The sequence below is a fragment of the Mauremys mutica genome, chromosome 2 (genome assembly GCF_020497125.1).
Source record: "Mauremys mutica isolate MM-2020 ecotype Southern chromosome 2, ASM2049712v1, whole genome shotgun sequence".
Taxonomy (NCBI): domain Eukaryota; kingdom Metazoa; phylum Chordata; order Testudines; family Geoemydidae; genus Mauremys; species Mauremys mutica.
The window spans coordinates 133,148,795-133,169,296 of record NC_059073.1 but is presented as its reverse complement, the minus strand read 5'-3'; the positions used below and the strand labels follow the sequence as shown (position 1 = coordinate 133,169,296).

General features: G+C 52.1%; 2 protein-coding genes across 10 annotated transcripts; both read right to left on the bottom strand.

The window, feature by feature from the left end:
* Positions 1-1,777: 1,777 nt before the first annotated feature.
* GOT1L1 (glutamic-oxaloacetic transaminase 1 like 1) lies at positions 1,778-10,359 on the bottom strand. Of its 5 annotated transcripts, none has more exons than XM_045006556.1 (10): positions 10,139-10,260; positions 9,195-9,318; positions 7,883-8,064; positions 6,106-6,229; positions 5,337-5,449; positions 5,099-5,191; positions 4,842-4,992; positions 4,007-4,172; positions 2,985-3,127; positions 1,778-2,083 (listed from the first exon to the last, which is right to left on the bottom strand). In XM_045006556.1, exons 3-10 carry the CDS (start codon positions 8,048-8,050, stop codon positions 1,908-1,910), a joined length of 1,134 nt encoding a protein of 377 aa, XP_044862491.1. In that variant the 5' UTR covers positions 8,051-8,064; positions 9,195-9,318; positions 10,139-10,260; the 3' UTR covers positions 1,778-1,907. The 5 variants fall into 5 exon arrangements, with proteins under 5 accessions (XP_044862491.1, XP_044862492.1, XP_044862490.1 ...); XM_045006557.1 differs by lacking the exon at positions 10,139-10,260 and adding an exon at positions 10,056-10,112; XM_045006555.1 differs by lacking the exon at positions 9,195-9,318 and having other exon boundaries at positions 10,139-10,359.
* A 447-nt stretch (positions 10,360-10,806) lies between these two features.
* On the bottom strand, positions 10,807-19,185 carry LOC123362861 (nucleoplasmin-like). 5 transcript variants are annotated; one of them, XM_045003376.1, is made up of 8 exons: positions 18,039-18,404; positions 17,827-17,921; positions 17,364-17,470; positions 16,071-16,153; positions 15,157-15,276; positions 13,345-13,438; positions 12,653-12,735; positions 10,807-11,524 (listed from the first exon to the last, which is right to left on the bottom strand). In XM_045003376.1, exons 3-8 carry the CDS (start codon positions 17,428-17,430, stop codon positions 11,435-11,437), a joined length of 537 nt encoding a protein of 178 aa, XP_044859311.1. In that variant the 5' UTR covers positions 17,431-17,470; positions 17,827-17,921; positions 18,039-18,404; the 3' UTR covers positions 10,807-11,434. The 5 variants fall into 5 exon arrangements, with proteins under 5 accessions (XP_044859311.1, XP_044859308.1, XP_044859309.1 ...); XM_045003373.1 differs by lacking the exons at positions 10,807-11,524; positions 18,039-18,404 and adding exons at positions 18,434-18,546; positions 19,169-19,185 and having other exon boundaries at positions 11,588-12,735; XM_045003374.1 differs by lacking the exons at positions 10,807-11,524; positions 18,039-18,404 and adding an exon at positions 18,434-18,562 and having other exon boundaries at positions 11,588-12,735.
* Between the last annotated feature and the right edge of the window lie 1,317 nt (positions 19,186-20,502).

Here is a 20,502-nt window from a genome sequence, read left to right as displayed (position 1 = left end):
TCCAGATGGGGTGCTGGGTGCTTTGGAAAACTGAGAAGCTGAGTGACGGTTGGCCCCAGCCCCAAGGCTCCCAGGAACTGCAGTGGGCTGCGGATGAGCCCTTCACATCCACGGCAGCCGGTCATGCACGTTTCATCACGACTTCTTGTCGGCAGCAAAATGGCTTTTCGACAACATGGAGATTCGGGCTTTGTTTTCAACCCCATTTTTTTTGGCAGAAAAACCTGGAATATTTTGACAAATGTTCTTGCCAGTGTGAAATGTTCATTTTTGTCTAATTGCAAACACAGCAGGGAGGAGCAGAACATTCTTTGCTTTTTGTTCTCCTAGTGGCGCTTCCTGATTAGCGCCACCTGGTAATGCTCATTTGCTGCTCAGGGGGTCGATCTGAATCTACTGGTCTCTCTCGTGGCATATTCTGCACAGGGCTTGTGTTAGACACTCTGTGTGGGTGGAGGGAGCTGGGCTGGCAGCTCCTGGAGGCTGAAACCACAGAACACAGGCAGAGGAAGAGCAAGTGTAATCCATGCTAGGGGAGCGTGGATCTTTGCCCCACTAAGGAGAGAGGGTAATGAGCACTGAGCTGGAGGGCCCACGGCTAGGGCTCTGATGGGCGTTCAGCCTCCTTGGAGCTGTGCTCTAGGACGATGGGTGGCAGACACAACCTTTAGCTAGCAAGGGGCAGAGAGCACTCGTTCATGGAGCAACCTCCTGGCCAAGTGAGTCATCAGAAACCCCACCTACAGTGGGAGTTTGTCCCCCACAGGGCCGGCTCCAGATCCCAGCGTGCCAAGCGTGCGCTTGGGGCGGCATGCTGCGGGGGGTGCTCTGCCTGTCGCCGGGAGGGCAGCAGGCGGCTCCAGTGGACCTCCCGCAGGCGTGCCTGCGGATGCTCCACCGGAGCCGCGGGACCAGCGGACCCTCTGCAGGCACGTCTGCAGGAGGTCCACCGGAGCCGTGGGACCGGCGACCAGCAGAGCACCCCCCGTGGCGTGCCGCCGTGCTTGGGGCAGCAAAATTCCTAGAGCCGCCCCTGGTCCCCCACACTGGGACACGCGTAGGCTGGCCGAGGGGACTAATGAAAACGCCTGCTGCAGGGGATCGGTACGGCTGAGGATTCTGCAGAAAAGGCCAGGCCTCAGGTCTCGTCTGGTCTCACCCGCAAGTCCTCAGCGAGGGAAGAGGACCGATCCAGCCGCACTCTCGGAACAGCTGTGGGGACTGGTGGGAAGGCCGGGCTGCTTCCTGAGGAGCCAGTCTCTGCGCTGCCTGCGCTAATCACAAGGCAGCGACATTTCCCAGCAAGACATTAATCACTGCTAATAACCCTATCCAGCAGTAATTGCTACCTTTGGAGTGCAGCTGGAAGTGCCTGAATTACCTCTCCTCTCCTGTGCATCTGCCTGGCTCCATGCGCTTCGCCAGCTGACTGGGCAAGGGAAGCAGAGATTCCTTTTGGTTTGGGGATTAGCATGGGGGGGCTGCAGCGAACAAAGAGACAGAATAATTGAGGTGCAGGTGGGCAGAGCTGCCCAGGAAGCCCGAGGACAGGAGGAGGGATGGAGTAACAAACCAGCTGCTCCTTACACCCATCCACCAACCCAGGGCGCAGGACCCGGGCTCTTTTCTCAGGCCTGGCACTGAGCTGCTGGGTGACTCTGGGTAAGTGACTTCCTGTCTCGGTGCCTCTGGCCCCCCTGTTAATGCCTGGGAAGTTCTCTGAGAGGCGGGGGCAGTAGGGCTGGAACAAGGCAAAGAGCCAGTACTCTCACTCTTGTCTTTATTCAGTCAGCATAGCTCCCCTGGGAGCAGAGTCACGGCAGGCAGGCACTGTGCTCCCAGGGCTGTCTGCGCACCAAGCGCTTTCAGTACTGAAAACCACCGCGGCTGTGCGAGGCACGACGCTCTCATTCCATCTCCGCCCAGCTCAGGCCTTGTGCCCTGCCCGCCGTGCTGCTTACGGCCTCGTTGATGCTCTGGGCCACGTAGTCCAGGTTGTGCGAGTTGATGCTGCAGACACTGACCTGGCCGTTCGCGAGAAGATAGATGTGTTTGTGCTTCTCTAGGAAAGCCACCTGGGACGCTAGCAGAAGACACAAGCCTCATCAGTCACCTACAATCCCGAGCCCAGAGCAGGCGTGGGGCCGAGTGATCTAAGAACAGGACAGGAGACAGGAGTCAAGGGTTCTAGGCAAGTCCTGGTGCCTCAGTTTCCCTGTCTGTTAAATGGGACTAGAAATACTGCCCTCCCTCCCAGGGGCATGGAGAGTGGGTGTGGGCAGGGCCATTGCAGATGCGAGGCACTAGCTGCAGTGGATAGCCATGACTTCTGTAGTGCCCCATTTCACCTTCCACAAGACATTGCTTTTCATGCCATTGGACCAATATATGGTCTCCTTCACCTTGGCTACCAGAACAGTCTTCGTATACTTGGGAGGGCAATGCCTAAATCACCGTCAGTTCCACACTTCCGGTTACCCTCCCCTGGCTTAGCCCACCTGCAGACGCAGCTTACCGGGTTGTGGCCGCTGTTGCATACTTACAGCTACTTGGAGCCACAGGTGAGAGCTGGGTGTCCAGTGAGGACCAGAGAGCAAAAGAACCATGCGATGAAGTGGGCTGTAGCCCACAAAAGCTTATGCTCAAATAAATGTGTTAGTCTCTAAGGTGCATAAGTACTCCTGTTCTTTTTGCGGATACAGACTAACACGGCTGCTACTCTGAAACCACTCAAGGAGTGCGGCAGTTCAAATCACTCAAAGGTATTACCTCTCCCATACACCCCAATCAAAAGGTGACAGAAGGGCAAAAGCTGGACTGACTCGTGGCCCACCAGGAGCAAGGACAAGCTGCTGCCCAGCTTCTGAGGATGAAATGCCTTTCTCAGTGCCCTGGCTCACTGCCACAGCAGCAAGGTTCACACTGTTGCCCAGGACTCTGGCTTTCCAGACGCAGCATGGAGGAGGGGCAGGACAGGTACTTACGGAGCAGCCCGGTGAAGCTGCGCGTCCCTGACTGGGCCGTGAGGTGGTCCCAGCAGCCAGGCGTACCCAGGATCCGCAGCTTCTGCTTCAGCTTCTCCCGAATCAACATGATCTTCTCCGCCAGCATCCGGAGACTCTGCTTCCTGCAGAGAGCAGTGGGAGGGTTATGGGGATCTCACTTCCCCTTCCAAGGGGGTAATGGCTTCACTGGGCTAGGGGGGCCCTTCCTGAGCTCCCCAACCCCAGCTCACAAGACCTGTCCGGGTCCCGCGAGGCAGGTCCTGGCTGCTCTGGGTAGATAGCAATGATCACATGGCCCTTTTAGTTGCAGAAGGGGTTTGTCACAGAGTGACTGGCCCCTGCAAGAAAGGAAGCAGGGTTCAGGCACCCAGACTGATTACCTGCAGCCCAGCAGGGATTAAGGAAGGTACCTGGGTCTTATAAAGGAGGAGACAGCTGCAAAGGAGGGTGCATGTGCCTGCAGACCCTGCAGGAAGTAAGAAGGCCCCTGGAGGGCCCTGTGGCAGCAGGGAGAAGGTGCCAGGAGGGAAGCCCGGGCCTGAGGCATGAGATGGCGGAAAGAAGGCAGATGCTCCAGGAGGAGGGGATGGCCATCTGGGCACTGGGATGAATGTCTGTGTTCTATTTTGAAAGACTTTGTGTAGGATGTAATAAACTGGACCCCAGTAGGGGGCATGCCTTGAATATCTGAACTGTGTGGGCTTTTTAAGGGAGCCTGAGTGAAGGGGAAACTGAGGCAGATTTTATCTGCACCATACTTGGCCAGAGGGGGTACTGCGGGTCAGGCATGCCCTTTGAGGGGTTTTCCCCCCAGTGTCTCCTCCCCTGCACCCCAGAGTTGGCTGCAATTTGCAAAGCACTGTGGGCTGCTCCAGAATGAAAGGGGCCCTGGGCGCGCCTAAGGCTGTAACCCTCGTGTCCTGCCGGAAAGTGTGAACCACATGTGGATTATCTGGCCTGGTGCACACAACGCCGCAGCAGTCGCTCACTCTCCTGCTTACCACTTGTTCAGCAGGGCTGGGTTGTTCAGCACCGTGGTGATGACCCGGGCTCCCAAACTGGCAGGAGTGGCCCATGTCCCCATCACTTGCTTCTGCAGCTGGGAGCGGATTCCCACCAGCGTCTCGTTGTCCCTCGCCACCACGATCAGGTTCCCCACCCGCTCATCTGCCCAGGCGACAAGAGCAGCATGGCAGGACGGACAGACGCCCCCCTATATGCAAAGGGCCCCTCTCTGTCCCCAGAGCCAGCCCTACCCCAGGCTTTGCCCTTCCCATCCCCACCACCCCTGCAGTGGGGAGGGATCCAGTTCCCTGCAGTCTCCAGGTGTCCTTTCCACTGCCTGCAGCAACACCTAGTGCCTGCTTGGGGGTCCGGCAGTGCCTTCGGGCAGGTACCCACCTACCGGGGCTAGGTGTATTCCAGCTACAGGGAGCACGCTGCCGCCTGGGCTGCACAGGCCCACCCTGACCCATTCGGGGGTGCACTGGCTTGTGCAGCCGGCCAGGATACGTTGCCATCCGCTGCCGTCCACCCTCCCAGCTGCGTTGTAGCCGCGCCCCTCGAACCGAATGAGGCTGGCCCTTGTCTCACAGAGGCCCCTGCTGGCGTCACCCTGAGGGACAGGAGACACGAGCCCACTGGGACCATCCTGTGTTCCTGAGCCCCGGCCTCAGAGAGCTCTTAGCAGATGCCTGAGGCCACACAAGGAGAGTGGAGGGGAGAAGCCGCCCAAATTAAACACCCTGCTTCAGAAAGTCAAGGTTTCCCCTCCGCCTCCCCTCCCAGCTCTCCCCCGGACCCTCTGCGCATGAGGCGGTGAGCCCAGGGACTCACCGTATAAGCCGAAGGTTTTCGAGAAGGACTGGGCACAGAAGAGCTCAAACCCTTGGGCCACAAAGTGTCGCAGAGCCCAGGCGTCTCTGTCCAGGTCTCCGGAGGCCAGCCCCTGAGCTGGGACATCAAAGAAGGGGAAGAGGCGCTTCCTCTGGGGACACAGCAGGGAATGGAACACACAGTGAGACTCTGTCCAGCGTGGCAGGCAGGGCCAGTGGCAACAGGAGCTGGAGAAATGCCTCTGCTCTCAGACTTACCCCCATGACCCTGGCAACTTCTTCCCACTGCTTGGGAGTCAGGCCGGTTTCCTCAGGAGCATGCAGCACAACTATGGAGCAGTCCGGGGCACTCTGAAAGCAAGAGAGCACCTGAGCTGCCAGCACGGGCTGCCCACTGTTAGCAGTCCGGCTGGGCAGCCACCAAGCAGCTGCGAGACATGAATAGACTTGGGTTTAGGACAAGAGGCACCTGGCAAAGCTCCAGCCAGCTCCATACCTCCAGCACCTCCAGGAATTCTTCTATGGCTACAGCCAGCCTCACGGTGTCCCAGTAATGGTAGGGCCGGATCTCTGTAAAGCCGGCATCTTGGAATATACACCGGAGACTGTCTGCGGGGACATAAACCGTGCAGGTGAGCAGGGGGGTAGTGGACAGGAATTGGGGACTAGCCCTGGGAATAGTTGATGAGCTCTCTCATGGTGCTCACTGTACTCCAAGAATTAGAAGCTGTTACCCAGGACACAGCGGTGCCCCTGTGATTTCTTCATAGTGTCGTTCTCATGTGAAGAGCTAACGCCCCCAGGGGCTTCATTCAAACAGCTGGTGAGCAAGGTGGAGAAAAGCAATAGCTGTAGGAAAAGCAGAGGGATCCCAGCCAAATTCCTAATGCTGAGCAGGATTCCTGTACACACCAAAATATCACCCGCTCCCAGGCTTAAAACAGCTGGGAGAGCAGTGCCCCGTGGGGATTGTCCGAGCTACACCCCGCATCTCGGGGGTTACAAACCACAACTAACCCACCAGCAGGCTCAGCAGAGAGGCATGAAGCTGCCCGCGCTGCACCTGGTCGTTAGATACGTTGAGAGTTCTGTTGCATTTCTGAGCTGCTGTTGCACAGTTAAACGCCCTTTGGTTTTCCTTTGTCACACGACCACCCTGTGCTCACCCTGTTACCGAACTGGCCTTTCCCATGCAAGGTGCTGCCGCCTCCCTGTATCACATATAGAGCAATACTGAAACCAGTGCTCAAGCACACATCACTTACCCCACTGCGGGAAGGCAATATAAACGGCTATGGGACTCGGACTACTTGTGTTGTACCAGCGCCAGAGGAATTCGGCTCCAATTCGAACAGCTCCCGTCCCTCCTACTGTGTGAACGCCACCTGCCTGACTTACATGGAGACACGAGAGCATCATCTTTAACATCAGCTGCCAGACCAATGTCTCAGGGCTGCTGCATCTCTAGTAAACTAGAACATGGTCCCCCCAGAACAAGGCATTGCTGGAAATACCTGCAAGAGACGAGCTATAATGACAGCACCTGAGAGGATGCAGTGCTGCGCAGGGCTTGGAAGAATATCCCTTCGTACATGGGCCCCCGCATTCAAACTAGCCTACTCTGGACACTACCTCCACCTCACACGGTACACCGAACCCTGTTTCTGCAATTCGTCAGGGACAATGTACATCCTCCACCAGGAAGCCAAACTAGACAGAAAAGCCCTACCCTGGCTGGCAGCTTCTGTCCTTAGAACATCTCTCACCCCGAGGCCCCTTCACAAAGGAGGCAGACAGCAGAAAGGGGCGGGGGAAATAGTTTCACAAAAATTGCCATGATTTTCAGTGTTATTTTTTCCTCTCCATTGGAGTGAGATTTTCCAATCAGAACTGATTTTGTGGGAATCGGTGTGGTTTTCGAATTGTGTCAATGGGCCTAGAGTCTAGGAGAGGTGTTTTTAAAACTGTAGATAACTCAGAATAATCATTTCTACACACCATTGAAACACAGAGACCTTTTCCTTAGCAAGGTCAGTCTGGTAGTGCCTGAAAGCCCCATAGTGCTACGTGCAAGAGACAGACCTGCCTCTGCAGACCTTACAATCTACACAGATAGAGCAGGATTACCAGCCCATTTTACAGATGGAGAACTAAGGCACAGAATGATGCAATAACTTTTCTCAGGTAATCTGGATCAGAGCTGGGAATCAAACCCAGATCTCTGGAGGGCCAGGCCAGCATCATCACCAGAAGGCCAGCCTTCAAGGATGATAGCTACGTAGACCACAGTTAGAAAGTAGACATTCTGTCCAACTGCACACTGGCACTCCCCACTCCCCAGGTCTTACAAAAAATGCCCTGGGGGTCTTTAAAGTCCATGGAAAGCCACCTGGAGATGACAGCTCAGTGGCTATTTTCCTGGAGGCAACTTGGCTATTGGCTAGACAGAGGGCTTAGGAATCAGGAAACCAACAGTTGTATTAAAGGGTCGCATCTGGGTTACTGAGTAGCAGCTGTGTTAGTCTGTATCCGCAAAAAGAACAGGAGTACTTGTGGCACCTTAGAGACTAATAAATTTATTTCAGCATGTAGCTCACGAAAGCTGGGTTACTGGGGCTGGTGTCTGAGGCACAGGTATGCAGGTATGCAGCTAGTAGTGGGAACAGGCAATGCTCACCAGCAGATTTGTTGCCATGCTCTATGGTAGCTTCAGCCAGATCTGCCATTGCACAGTATAACTGCACTCAGTCTAGGGAGCTGTAGGGCTGTAACCATATTGGTTACTCGCTGAGAATTAGAGTGGTACAAAAGCTGTGCGTGGACTGGCCCTAACAGAGAGGGGACAGGGATAGATGGGGCAGGCTGGTTTCTAAAGGCTTGAAGTAGCCATAAGTTACCATAAGAAGCACTGAGCAGGGGCTCAGGAAGTGTAATGGGGCCCCATGGGATTTGCCTGCCTGTTGAGGGTAGGAGAGAGCTGTGTGGTTTCTCTTTCCAAACTCAAAGATTTCAGCATCCAGCAGCAGCTTGCAGAGTCCATACCCTGTTCTCAATCACAGCACGGCTCTCCCTGCCAAGCGCCAGCTCGGTAGCTGCCCTGGTGAACTCGGGGAACCCCAGCACTGGGAGGTACTCATGGTCCAGGGTTGGGTCGTGGGCGATCTGCAGCAGGGTCTGTCTCACGGTTGGGCAGACCCACGCTTTGCCCATTTCAGTCTGGCAGTCTGCAAGAAGAAAGAGCGGGCCAAGCTGTCCACGGGTGACATGTGCATCACCATCCCTTCTAATGGCCAGGCCCTGGGAGGAGAACAGCCTCCTGCTGCTACTGCCAGTTACCGAGGACGGTGTGGCACAAAAAGCCCTGCGTCAAACTGCTGGTGACCTACCTAGGGATACAAGGGTCCATATCACCTGTGCTATACCCCAGCTCAGCACCCATGGTGTCACCTTTGTCCCAGACACACACTGTTTGCTAGTTTTTTTAAAGAAATCCTTTCCTTTAAGTAAAATTCTGTGTGACACGACTGCTGCTGGGAGGTGCATGTCTGCAGCGCTGGAGACTCGTGGCCTTTGCATAGCCCCCGAGAAGGTACCCAAACAGCAGTGGTTCCAGCTTCTCTTTTTCCCCAGAGATGTACTAGGGAACCTCAACCCCCAACCTGCAGGTACCATGCTTTGTGTGCCCAGGCACCCATGGCTAATGCCTGATTGCACTAGTGTCCAACCAGCAGTGGCTGCAGAGACAGCAGGACAAGGTACCCACAGCAGAAGACATGACCAGCAGCAGGTGCCTGGTGGCTCCTCACATGCAGGACTCCACAGCTCTACAAGCAATAACTTATTTCATTGCATTTTTAAGGGGGCTTTTTCTTTAACAGGAGGAAACCAGCTGTGACCACTCTACCTGCCAGAGACATTTGCAATCCTTACAACCAGGGGTGGCTCTAGACATTTTGCCGCCCCAAGCACGGCGGCATGCCGCGGGGGGGCGCTCTGCCGGTCGCCGGTCCCTTGGCTCCGGTGGACCTCCCGCAGGCGTGCCTGCGGAAGGTCCACTGGTCCCGTGGCTTCGGTGGACCTCCCGCAGGTGTGCCTGTGGAGGGTCCACTGGTCCCGCGGCTCCACCGAAGCCGTGGGACCAGTGGACCCTCCGCAGGCACGCCTGCGGGAGGTCCACCGGAGCCACCTGCCGCCCTCCCGGCGACCAGTAGAGCGCCTCCCGTGGCATGCTGCCCCAAGCACGCGCTTGGCGTGCTGGGACCTGGAGCCGCCCCTGCTTACAGCCTGGCTGGAGTCAGACAAGGGGCTGTATAAGAAGTCACCTTCCTACACTGCCTCTCTGCCCCCTCTGTACCTTTGCTTCATCACTGCTGCCTTCAATCTGTACTGCTGTGCTGAGCGTGAGATGGGATCTATTTCACTTCATGACTCCTCTTTACTGTCATTCTGTCTGGTGATGGTGAGAAGGGTGACACCCCCTGGGGAGGTTTGTCACCTTGGTTAACATACCACACACGAAATCCTGAACCCTCTTAAAGTCACCAGCAAAACTCTCACTGATTTCAACAGGGCCAGGTTTTCACCCCTTTTGTTTGGTAAAGTGAGCAAATGTGATCCAGCTCCAGCAAAGAGAAAACAAATAATCCAGACAGGATTTATTTCCAGCTCTAAGGGGCTGGGCCTGGAGCTCTTACTCAGGGTCCATCTACAATGTGAGCTGGGGGTGTAATTACTAGCTCTCAAGCTAACGTGTTAAAAAAAGAACATGGCCACAGCAGCATGAGGGCTACTTGGCCCAAGCATGAGATGAGGGGCAGCTCACCCCTGCCGCCGGTCACGCTGCTGTGGACAGCAGCTTGATCATAGCTAGCATGGTTATGCCTCCTTGACAGGGGTGGCACCAGGCACCAGCATGCCAAGCGTGTGTTTGGGGCGGCAAGCCGTGGGGGGCACTCTGCCGGTCGCCGCAAAGGCGGCAGGCAGGCTACCTTCAGCGGCATGCCTGCGGCGGGTCTGCTGGTCCCGCGGCTTTGGCGGACCTCCCGCAGGCTGCCGCTGAATCCGCAGGACCAGGAACTTCCCACAGGCAAGCCGCCGAAGGCAGCCTGCCTGCCACACTTGGGGCGGCAAAATACCTAGAGCCGCCCCTGCTCCTTGAGCTGGAATTTACAATGCCCTTGGAAGAGGCCTGGAGCTGTGAATGTTGACCACAGACCCACGTTTTAGGCTCCCCTGCAGTCAGACAAGATCCTGTCCCTGGTGGGGAAAAGAGTGCAGCCCAGAGTGCGTGGGACCTACCCCTGTGGTCAAGGTACACCTTGTCAGGGGATAGATCCTCCCGGTAGGCATCCAGAAGCCAGTTCACTTCCCTGGTGAGCGGGACGTCAAGGAAGAGAGAGAGAGCAGCCATAGCCCAGCATAGGCAGGAGGACCCTGCAGGGTTCACGCTGATCTTTCGCTTGCACCCAAAGGGCCTCTCAGCTGCCCCCAGGAGATCCCCAGGCTCTGCCAGGCAATGGAATGTTGGCACAGGAGTTGCCCAGGAAACAGCTGCCCGGTGAGCGTTCCGGGTGCGATCCTGCCACCAAAGTCCCAGTGTTAGGTACCTCTGTGATCCACGGATCTGCTCGGCTGCTGCCTCAACTCACGCAGCACCTACATTTTTTCCTTTGGGCATATGCGCCTGCTAGGTGCCAGACTCCTGCCTCCCACCCCAGCTCTGGAGCGAGTCACAAGCCAGGAAAATGGGTGTTCGTCTGCCTGCATGGCATGCAGGGGCCCAATCCTGCAGGCAAGCTCAGAGGCCACCTACCGGATCAGGGCCCTCAGACAAGTTCAGACGAAACAGCCAGGGGAGGGAGGAGGCACAGCGCCCTATAACTGTTAGTATGGGTGAGTCCCCTATCCACCAGGCTATGGGAGACCCCCAGTTCAAGTCCCTCATTCTCCTATGGGGGAGAAGGGATTTGAATGGGCTCTGTCACCTTTCAAGTGCGTGTGTCCCATCTGAATAGGGAAGCAGATATTAAAGAAAGCGCAAATTCGAAGGAGAGGCATTAGGCAGCTGAAGTATTGATGGTGCATTTAAGTCACAGTGACTGTGGTATCACTGGAAATTGGGTCTGGCCATGAAGAAAGGCATGTAAAGCAGGAGTGCTGCTGAGTGCCCCTGGAACAGAAAGGAGAGGGGGTGATGACAGAGCATCAGGGTTTCCTTTCAACATATGACCGGGGGAAGCAAGAAACTTTCTTCCCTGCTGGACCCAGCTTCTCCTGCTCCCCTAGCAGAGATGCAGTATTAAGTTCTTGCAGTTTTGGGAGGATTCTACCCCATCCCAACCGGACCTAGAGCCTTGCAGATCCCATCCTCCTCACTGGGTCTTGGAAGGGTGCAGTCTCCTTGCTGCTGACTAAGGGAAGGTCCAGGCAAAGGTTGCTGGGTGGTAGCACAGTGGGACACATTCCAGAACAGAGCCATTTGGGGAACAAAGGAAGTTTAATAAGGGAAAGAAGAGGCCACTGGGAGGTGAGGCAATGCAGCGCAGCAGTTTTACCACAGCAGAGTTAAACCATGCCAGGGCGGTTCAGCCTGGCTTAGAGTCTGAAGTTTTCCAGGGGCAGAGTCCTGCTGGTATACTCCACACCCACTGCAGCAGGGGGCTGGACAGCTTCAGCAGACCTGTCCTGGGAGGAAAGCAAAGCATTAAGGAGAACTTGCTCTTCAGCAAGGCCATGGCACACGAGCCGGCTCAGAAGCAAGGCAGGCGAAGGACACTGATGCATCCAGGCCTCCAGCCGCATGCCCCCCAAAATGGGAGAGCTAGAAGAGGACCGTCGGGTTGAGTGCCTCCCGTCATGCCGGGCTCTTTGCCCCGCCCTAACCATTTAACACCTCCTCTAGAACCTGCCCCTGACTGAAGGGCCAGATTCTCAGGAGGAGCTCAGCACCCAACGCGCGCCCGCTTTGCTGAGTCCTTTTGGAAAGACAGACGCTTATTTTGAGGAATAAATGGGAACTTTGGAATGTTAGAAGAGCCATGCCTGACTTTTCCAATCAGCACCCAAAGGAAGCCAGCAGCTGGTAGGACAAAGTAGCTGGAACATTCCAAAATGGCGAGCCGTTCCAGTGGAGTGACTAGCCATGGCCCGTTGTTTAGAGTGTACAAAGGGGCACAACTAGGAGGCAAGGGGAAATGCAGAGCATCCCCCCCACAATGAGATCTCTCCTAAGCCCAGTGCTGGACATCCAGTCATTTGGGATAGTTAAGAAGTGGACTGGACACAGCATGAGAAGCTGTTATAGGAATAATCCTGTATTAGATGGAACCTAGTTGGCCCTTCCCCAGTCTTAGATTTCCATGAATCACTGGCACATCCTGACCCATGGATCTATTGCTGCCGTAGTAGAAAGGCATTAAACACACTGGAGAGAGGCTTGACTGGACCATTACGCCTGGAGCAAACATTTCAGAGACCTAACAGCATGCAACCAAACAGGAAAGAGATCAAAGAGGTTAGCCATCTAAACGCAACATATTGCCCAACGTTAGAAGCTGTTGCTGGAGCAGAAGTCTGTCATTTTGATTACTTGTCCATGGAATCCAAGATATTTATAGCTTCTCCTTAGTGTTGTTGCATGAAAAAAGAAAAAGAAGGAAAAAAAAATGTTGATCAGAGTGTCGCGGATTGGAATGAGAACAAACAGCAAGTTCTTGGAAAGAGGTTACAACTACTTTGAAAAGTTGGGAGATGGTTAATTTTTTCCCTCTTATTTACACCAAATACAAGTTGGCTAGAATTAAATTTTGTTACTGTATTTTCTTCCACAACAGCTGAAGATAATGACTCCTCTGCTAGCCATCCTCCTCTGGCTTCGTATTCTGCATCATCTTCCACTGGAAAGAAGGGAGAATTGCAAGGTTACAGGCAACAAAAACCTCCACCACCAATGTCCGTTGTTTTTTTGGCTTTTCCCATGCACAGCACGCTAAAGTACTTCAGGTCATTCACAAAAAGCGGGTGAATGTAGCCGATCCCCTATTATGCACACAAGGAGACCTTAGGTTTGGTTGCAACATTTGCAGCTCAAGCAATACCTTGTGTACCCCCCATAGAGAACCACACTGAGAATTCTGTGCCAGGAAGATGGACAGTGGAGGAAGAGGAAAAGGGAAAGCTACAGCCAACGAAAGAGGATAGCAGCGGAAGAGTGGGGAGAGCTTCAGACGTTCATGGATCATTTCCCTTTCATGGTACCTCCAGAGCACTTCACAAAGATGAACAGATCAAGTCTCAACACCTCTGCTAGGCCATTCTTCTCTCTGTGTCACAGATTACGAAGCTCAGGGAGACATAGTGACTTGCCCAAGACCAAGACCAAGTCAGTGTCAGAGGTGAGACTAGATTCCAGGAGGCCTGGCTCCCAGTGCTGTGATTTGACTCCCCAAACAAACACTCCCTCCATTTAAGCAGTGCTGTCACTTCAGTTCATTACAGATACTCACAGATTAGATGTTGTCCATTGAGATAAACTGGCCCAGTCCCAGACTTTAATTCAAAGGCAACAGGAGGGATAAATTCAAAGCCATCAAGACTGATCTGAAACCAAACAATTAAAAAAAAAAATCCAGAATCACTGAAATATTGAGAAGAAAGAATCTGGCTAGAGAGCGACACTTGAAGCATGCAGCCTCCCTGTGAGTGGAAGCAAAGCCAAGTGGTGGGGGCATTCCAGAGCAGATGGACTTTGCATGGACACCCTCTACCCCCTCGCTCAGTACACATTCTTTAAGAAGCACCTGCAGATGCTCAAGCCAAGCTCTGCCCTCAGTTACACCCACACCTGCACTGACATCAGTGGGGTTGCACAGGTGTAACTGAGGGCAAAGTTTGGAGGCAGACCCTCCCCGTCCCCACTCACAGACAAACACAGTACATTAGGTGCGGATGATGCACTGATGCCACAGACAAGTCACTAAAAATGCACAGCACAGAGACTACGCTTTCAGAACCCTGCAGATACTGCCAGGTGACTGGATTAGGCTCAGAGTTTGTTTTCCTGGCTGAGTTAGTCGATGTGTTAATTTTTGTCTTCATAAGAAGACAGATAAGTTACACGTATTTGACTCATCACAGGCAGATATGGGGAGCAGGGCAGGAAGACGTGGGATTGCAGGCCTGCTTTTTCTCCTGGCCAGGTGTTCTCTGAATTCCAGTGCATCTCGTTAGCATAAGGACTCCGGTCCATGGGTGGCAGCTTGTAGCAGGTGTGTATTCGAGTGGTTCCTAAACAATCAAGTAACTTATTGCACAAAGATGTTTTAATTCCAAAGACAAAATTACTTTTCACTGAACTTTGTGCTTAGTTCCAAGCATCTGCTTAGTACCTTGGGTCTCGTTAGACAGCAAAATGTCTATAGCTCCTTACTCTCATCATGGGCTGGGAAAATCTCTAGCGATTTACAAATACAACCCAGCCAGCCAACTACAATACATCCGATTTCAGCGACTGACCAGAGACGCGAAGCAGGACAAGGGGATGGGAGATAGTCCCAAAGAAGAGCAGAGTTACTTTCTCTGAATGCTAGCCCAGGCCTTTGTTATATCAAGGCCAGCGTTGCCTTTGTGTCCATGAGTAAAACGAAAACAGATGTTTCTAGTCCAGATCAGGCTGTGTCCTATTTACAGGGATGCATTTCTTAATTTTAAGCTATGATTTGTCTCTGGACTTCTCTCTTTCTACTCTCTGGGCGGTTTTAAATCCTGAGGCCAGAAGAGACCATTTGTGAGCCTCTGGTCTGACCTCCTGCATAACGGACCAGAGATTGTCTCTACCATGCATGTTGGTCTGCACAATGGGAGAGGAACATTCACAAATTAACCTGCACAGCAACTTTGTGGGACAAGTAACTTCTTTGCTTTACACATCAGGAAAGCTTGCTCAGAGTCTGACTTTCAGAGGTGGCAGCTCCCGTAGGATGCTCAGTCCCAAATGTGGACTAAGTGACTTGACTAGGGCTACAGAGAATCACCACTAGAGCTGAGATGCTCCTAGCCCGAGTGCTAACCACCAGGCCCCACTGGATCTCAATCACTATAGCTGGGTTGTTAACATTTTGTCTGAGGTTGGATGGGCCATAACGTGTACAGTGGAATGCTGCGCCAGGCAATGGAGAGAGAAACAACCCGCTCGTTCATCCGAGGGGTCACGTGCACACACTAATTCCCCCAGATTAGTTGCTTGCTGAGCAGAGACTGTTCTGGGGTTGCCTTGTCAATCTCTTGGTTTCATGCAGCAGGTTTCCCTGGGGAGTTACCATGGGTAGGACAGAGAGCCTCAGTGAAGCGATGGGCACTGGCCTGTTGTCACCGTAGGTGTTTTTTGAAGCTACTGCCACCACGTGTGGTTCGTCCTTGGCCTCTGCACTGAGACAGATCTGCAGTGGCGGAACAAAACAGATCCTCATGAGCTGGGTTTGCTGTGGACTAATCCCCATGCAGAGAGCCCTCCCTGCCAGCTTCAGTGTGCTCTGAGCAGAGTCAGTGCCATCCCCCATCTGCCAACTGGCAAAAGGCTGCACCGACCCCCACATTCACTGAGCCAGTCCCCCTCCAACATGCCACACCCAGGCAGTGTTTCAAGTTATTTAAACATTTGCTTGGGATTTGGGGGCTGATTAAAGATGCCAGATCAACAGTCCTGGGGACTGACACCCGCTCTTCAGCCTGGGCAGTGGGAGCACGTCTCCCCCAGGATTGCTGCCTCCCCAGGGTACTTTCACCCTGACCTGAAGAGACCCAGGAAAGGGATGACACCTTTCAGAGCATGACATCTTTGCTGGACTTGGGGTCAAGGCCATGAATGCTTGAGAGGTCAGCAGAGCTCCCCCTCCCCACCCAGCGCTGCTCCTTTCAGAGTGACCCTAAAGCCTCGTCTACATGGGAGAGTGCACCAGTTTAACCCAAGGTAGGAATTTCAACCAATGTTGTTAAACTGATGCAGCCAACCCCCAGGTGGCCTCTCCAATCTCAGTATGAGAGCGACTTCTTAGTTTAGCTAAATTGGCTTGGAACAGGCTTAAATTAAACCAAAATAAACCCCTCAATCTGAAATTAGAGCATCCACTCAGGGGGTTGCACCAGTTTAAGTAAATTGATTTAACCAAACTGGTGCAAGTTGGTGTGGAGACAAGCTCTGTCAGAGGGATCCCCAACAAGTTACGTTGCTTACTGTTTTCAATAAGACCAGGTGTTCCAAGAAGTCGTCTTCTTCCATCACCACGCACCTCCTGGTGCTGGTGTTCAGCTCGCAGCCTATGAGAAAAACACAGCTGGATTTGTGGGGGCATTACTGCCCCAAACAAACCCTGCAAGATGCAAGAAGAAAAATTGCAGCTGCCAATGGAAATTCTAGAGCAAAGAAACCCCTCTAGTCCCAGAATGCACACGTGCCACAGGTTGGAGACATACACAGGCATTTCCCATGGGCAGAAACTTTAAGGCCAGAAGGAACCATTGTGATCATCTAACCTGACCTCCTGCAGAACACAGACCAGAGAAATCCACCCAATAACCTCTGCATCCAGCACAATGGTTTGGCTGGACTGGAGCCTATCAGCAGATATTTTGTTGTGTGGCATGAGGTTCGCCTCTAACTCTGCTGTGAAAGGGGCTGTACTCCCAATATCCTAACTTGCAAAATAGAAGCTGGGGTATTGGAAATATTCAGTAGCTCTTTGTATTCCGCTCCCTAGCAGTTGCGATCCTAATGGATCGTCATACATAGAAACACCAGTCAAGAGCTTAATGAGGACACCATGCATCCAGTGCTTTGGTTTTCCTCATTTCATTCAGCTGAAGCCAAAGAAAACAAGTAGGATTTAAGGCTGGATTTAAGAAGCTGGAATGAAATTAGCAGCACTGATCCTGGGAAACTAAGTGCTCCGGATGCCAGAAGCACTGTACAGCAGTTAGAGGCAGGGCTAAAACTGAATCCTCAGGAGGCCAGTACAGTTCAAGGAGCAGCTAAGCACGTACTTAGACAGTAAGTCAACAAGAGACACCAAGCCAATACAGCACACTGCTTGGAGACTTGAAGAAAGGAAATGCGGTGGGGGGAGGGAGAGAATGACTTATATTGGTAGCATGACTGCACATGCACTGCTCATGCCTAATCAGCTCTCTTCAGCATAGATGGGTAGTTTGCTCAGAGGCTAGCGGGGAAGGCATGTCACACTCTGATCACAAAGCGGCACGGTAGGACCCAGGCCCCGCTTAGAAGAGGGAAATGCAGTCTATGCCATTATATGGAAATTATCCACTGCCCTTACGGTGGGGAAAATTCACACCCATCCCTTTTATTATATCATCCTGTAGCAGTATTTCTGCAAGCCTTTCACAAGGAACCTCACCTGCTGTCCATCAACCCCTCCTCCCTTTTGCTAGCAGATACCAGCCAGACAAATGGCTTTGTGAACCCAGGGAACATGTTATCTTGTTCACCCCTCAACAGTTGTCTCCTTACCCCACAAGACAGCAATGGGTTTCTCTTCTTCAGAACGCGGCCTAGAGAGCAGGAGAGATGAACTCATTCTGCTCAAGAACTGACTCCACCTGGGCAACAAACAGATCCTACAGGAATAAACAAGGCAGAGGGAGCAAAATGCATCTTTTTGTTACCAAACCAAGAGCAGGAAGGAAAGCAAGAAGAAAAATAAGCAACTGAACCTCTTTGAGTTTACTGTATTGCACTGAAGTCACAGAGCCAGTGAGTAGCACAGAGATTTTTTTTATATTAGAATGTTTTTAAAAAGTAGTTTGTTTATGCTTCTGTAATAAAGATTCAGCCTGAGGACACTATTCTTGCCATTTTATGTTTTTCTAATAATAAAATCCCCTCCCGCTCCCCACCCCAATCACCTTGGTCAGGATGAACAAGTAGTTTGCTCTGCCTGGGCTAGTAAAGTTTTCATCATGATTTTACAAACCTGTATTAAGCAGGGAGATCTGAAAAGTAAGGACACTGAAGAGAACAACTCCTCCCTTTCACAGGCCAGACTGGTAATGGAGATCTTCAGGGGAACTAAAGGCAACAGATTTAACAGAACAGGTTGGGTTCACTCTCTTAACATGGACTCATTTGAACGGCCCAGAACCTATGAGCATTTCTGAAGCCTCTAGAATACTGCTCAGCACTTACACTGCACTTTACACCCTCCCAGCATGACACTAGCCAGAGCTAGTGAATCCAAGTTACTCTAACTGACCCAGGGGAGGCCAGTTCAGGTGCTGGAAGTTCAACTACTAAAGGAAGAGAAAAACTAGGACAAATTGTAAATATCAGACACATATAACCACATGGATTTCATCCCCTGACATTAAGTCAGAATTAGGATAGAAAGTATTCTCTAAACCCTGAGTTGTAAAAGGTTTGCTCCAGCAATGTGCTCACAATCAAGATTAACTCCCCTCCTAAGCTGTAAACTAAAGAGGGGAAAGAGCTTGGCTGTCCTGCACCAATTACAAATGAAGGGTAGGTGAGATAGGGAGCTCTCCAAACAGAAGAGCAACAGGAAATGCAGATGAAAAACACACCCTCTGTGAGTGCACCTGTCTGAGTGTGAAATTCATCATACGTAGCTCACCAGCATTCCTTACTCTAGTGCAGCAGGAGGAGATTCTCACCACATCAGGGTGATGATTGAGAACTAGCAAACAATTAAAATCAGAGACTTTAAGGCAGTAGGGTGACCATATTTCCCAAAGGAAAAATGGGACACTGGGTGGGGCTAGCTCAAACCCTCCCCCAAGGGCCCCCCATCCCCATGCAGGGCTGGCCTGGGTTGCTCCCCTGAGCCCAGCTGCCCCTCCCCCCCCAAGGCTGGGGCTGGTGTCGCTGTGTGCCTGCCCCCTGCCCCAGCTCTGCCTCCCCCGCTCTTGTCACTCCCCACACACCACTTTTTGGCAAAAGTGGGCATTTCTCCCATTTGGTTTTGCCAGCTGATCAAGTTGGCAAGAGCAAATGGGAGAAATGCCCACTTTTGCCAAAAGAGCTGGGATGGCCGGGACAGGGCTTAAAAGGGACTATCCCAGCCAAAACAGGACATATGGTCACCCTAGCCCCTCCCAGTATGTGTATGTTGATTAGAAACTGAGGCCTGGCTCCTGCAAATGCTTATGCACATGATTAGCTGCACACAGCCAAGTCATTCCACTGAAGTAAATGGAACTGCTCAGAGTACATAAAGTTAAGCATATGCATAAATGTTTGCAATGACACAGGGGCCCAATACAAACCCCACTGAAGTCAATGGTAATCTTTCCACTGACTTCCTTGGGCTTTGGATCAGGTCCCAGTAGCAGCAGCTTCTAAAACAGCTAGAACATCTCTATTATAATAAAAAATAAACAGAACCGACACACATTGCAGGGTGATTGATTTCACCTATGTCTCTAAAGAGCTTTCTCAGCCTCCCCATTCTGATGCCAGAAACTCACAGGCATTGCTTTGATCCTTGGGGGCTTGCTAAGAAGTTTTATTATTGCAGTTGTGATAGGTTCAGCTCCTCAGCTGGTGTCAATCAGCATCACTCCATTGGTTTCACTGGAGTGACACCGAGGGACACAGGCTGAGGATTAGGCCCACAGAGAGCTGGTGAGGTTTCTTACATTCTGAAGCTCATGATCAGGTCTGGGGGATAAATTATTAGCAGCTGTTTCTAAATGAGTCAGTAAAGGGTGATTCTTAATAACACCCCAGGAACTCTGCAGATCCATTGAATTGAGTAAAGGGGGAAAAACAGGTGAATCTGAATGTTTGAACTTAAAACTAAAAATAAAATTGAACCTGTTGTTCCAATTCTTTGTATTTGTTGTTTGCCAATTTCAAACTCACAAAATATTAAAAATAAAATATGCCAAGAAACAATGACAATTTAAAAAAAAACAAACACCCCTCATTATCCACATTAGAATTCACAGATCAGTCCAGTTGGTTCTCTATTAAAACTCCCACGTTTGGTATGATGGCGTTCTTCCCTTGTGCCAGTAGGTGGTGCTGGGAATCTCTGCATTGCTTTCTTAAAAGGGGAGATGTTCCTTTTGAGCTGCCTACACTAACTATAGAATCATGAAAATGAAGGGCTTGTTGTCAGTAGCTACCGGTGTGGTGCTCTGCTCTTGTTCAGTGATGATAACAGTCGGCTGTGTGCGTGTTCCCTCTGTGTGCTGCCCCGGTTCTGCACAGATAGCTGACACAGCAAACCCTAAGAAAACCCCCAAAGACCACAAACTCTAGTAAGGTACAAAGGAAACCAAGCCAGGTTTATTGTCAAACGAAGCACAGTAATAGTTTCCTATAGACTCTACAGGGCATACTACGAATATGTGCCCCCCTGGCAACAGACACAGCTAAGTCAGTGGCGGGACACTCCACTGCCCCCTAGGCTGGACAAAGATGTGCACTCCGGGACCTACTTTTATACAGTTACAGGACAGATTACTCATCCCTACTAACATATTAAAGTACAGCCCCTTGACTTATTGGGGGCTGTATTCTTCTTTGATCATGTTGTTTCAAACAGATCTATCCATCATGCTGTCCTTTTGACCCGGTCTTTAAGATGCACCTGCTTCTAGCAGCCCTCTTCTTGCCAACTTCTGTG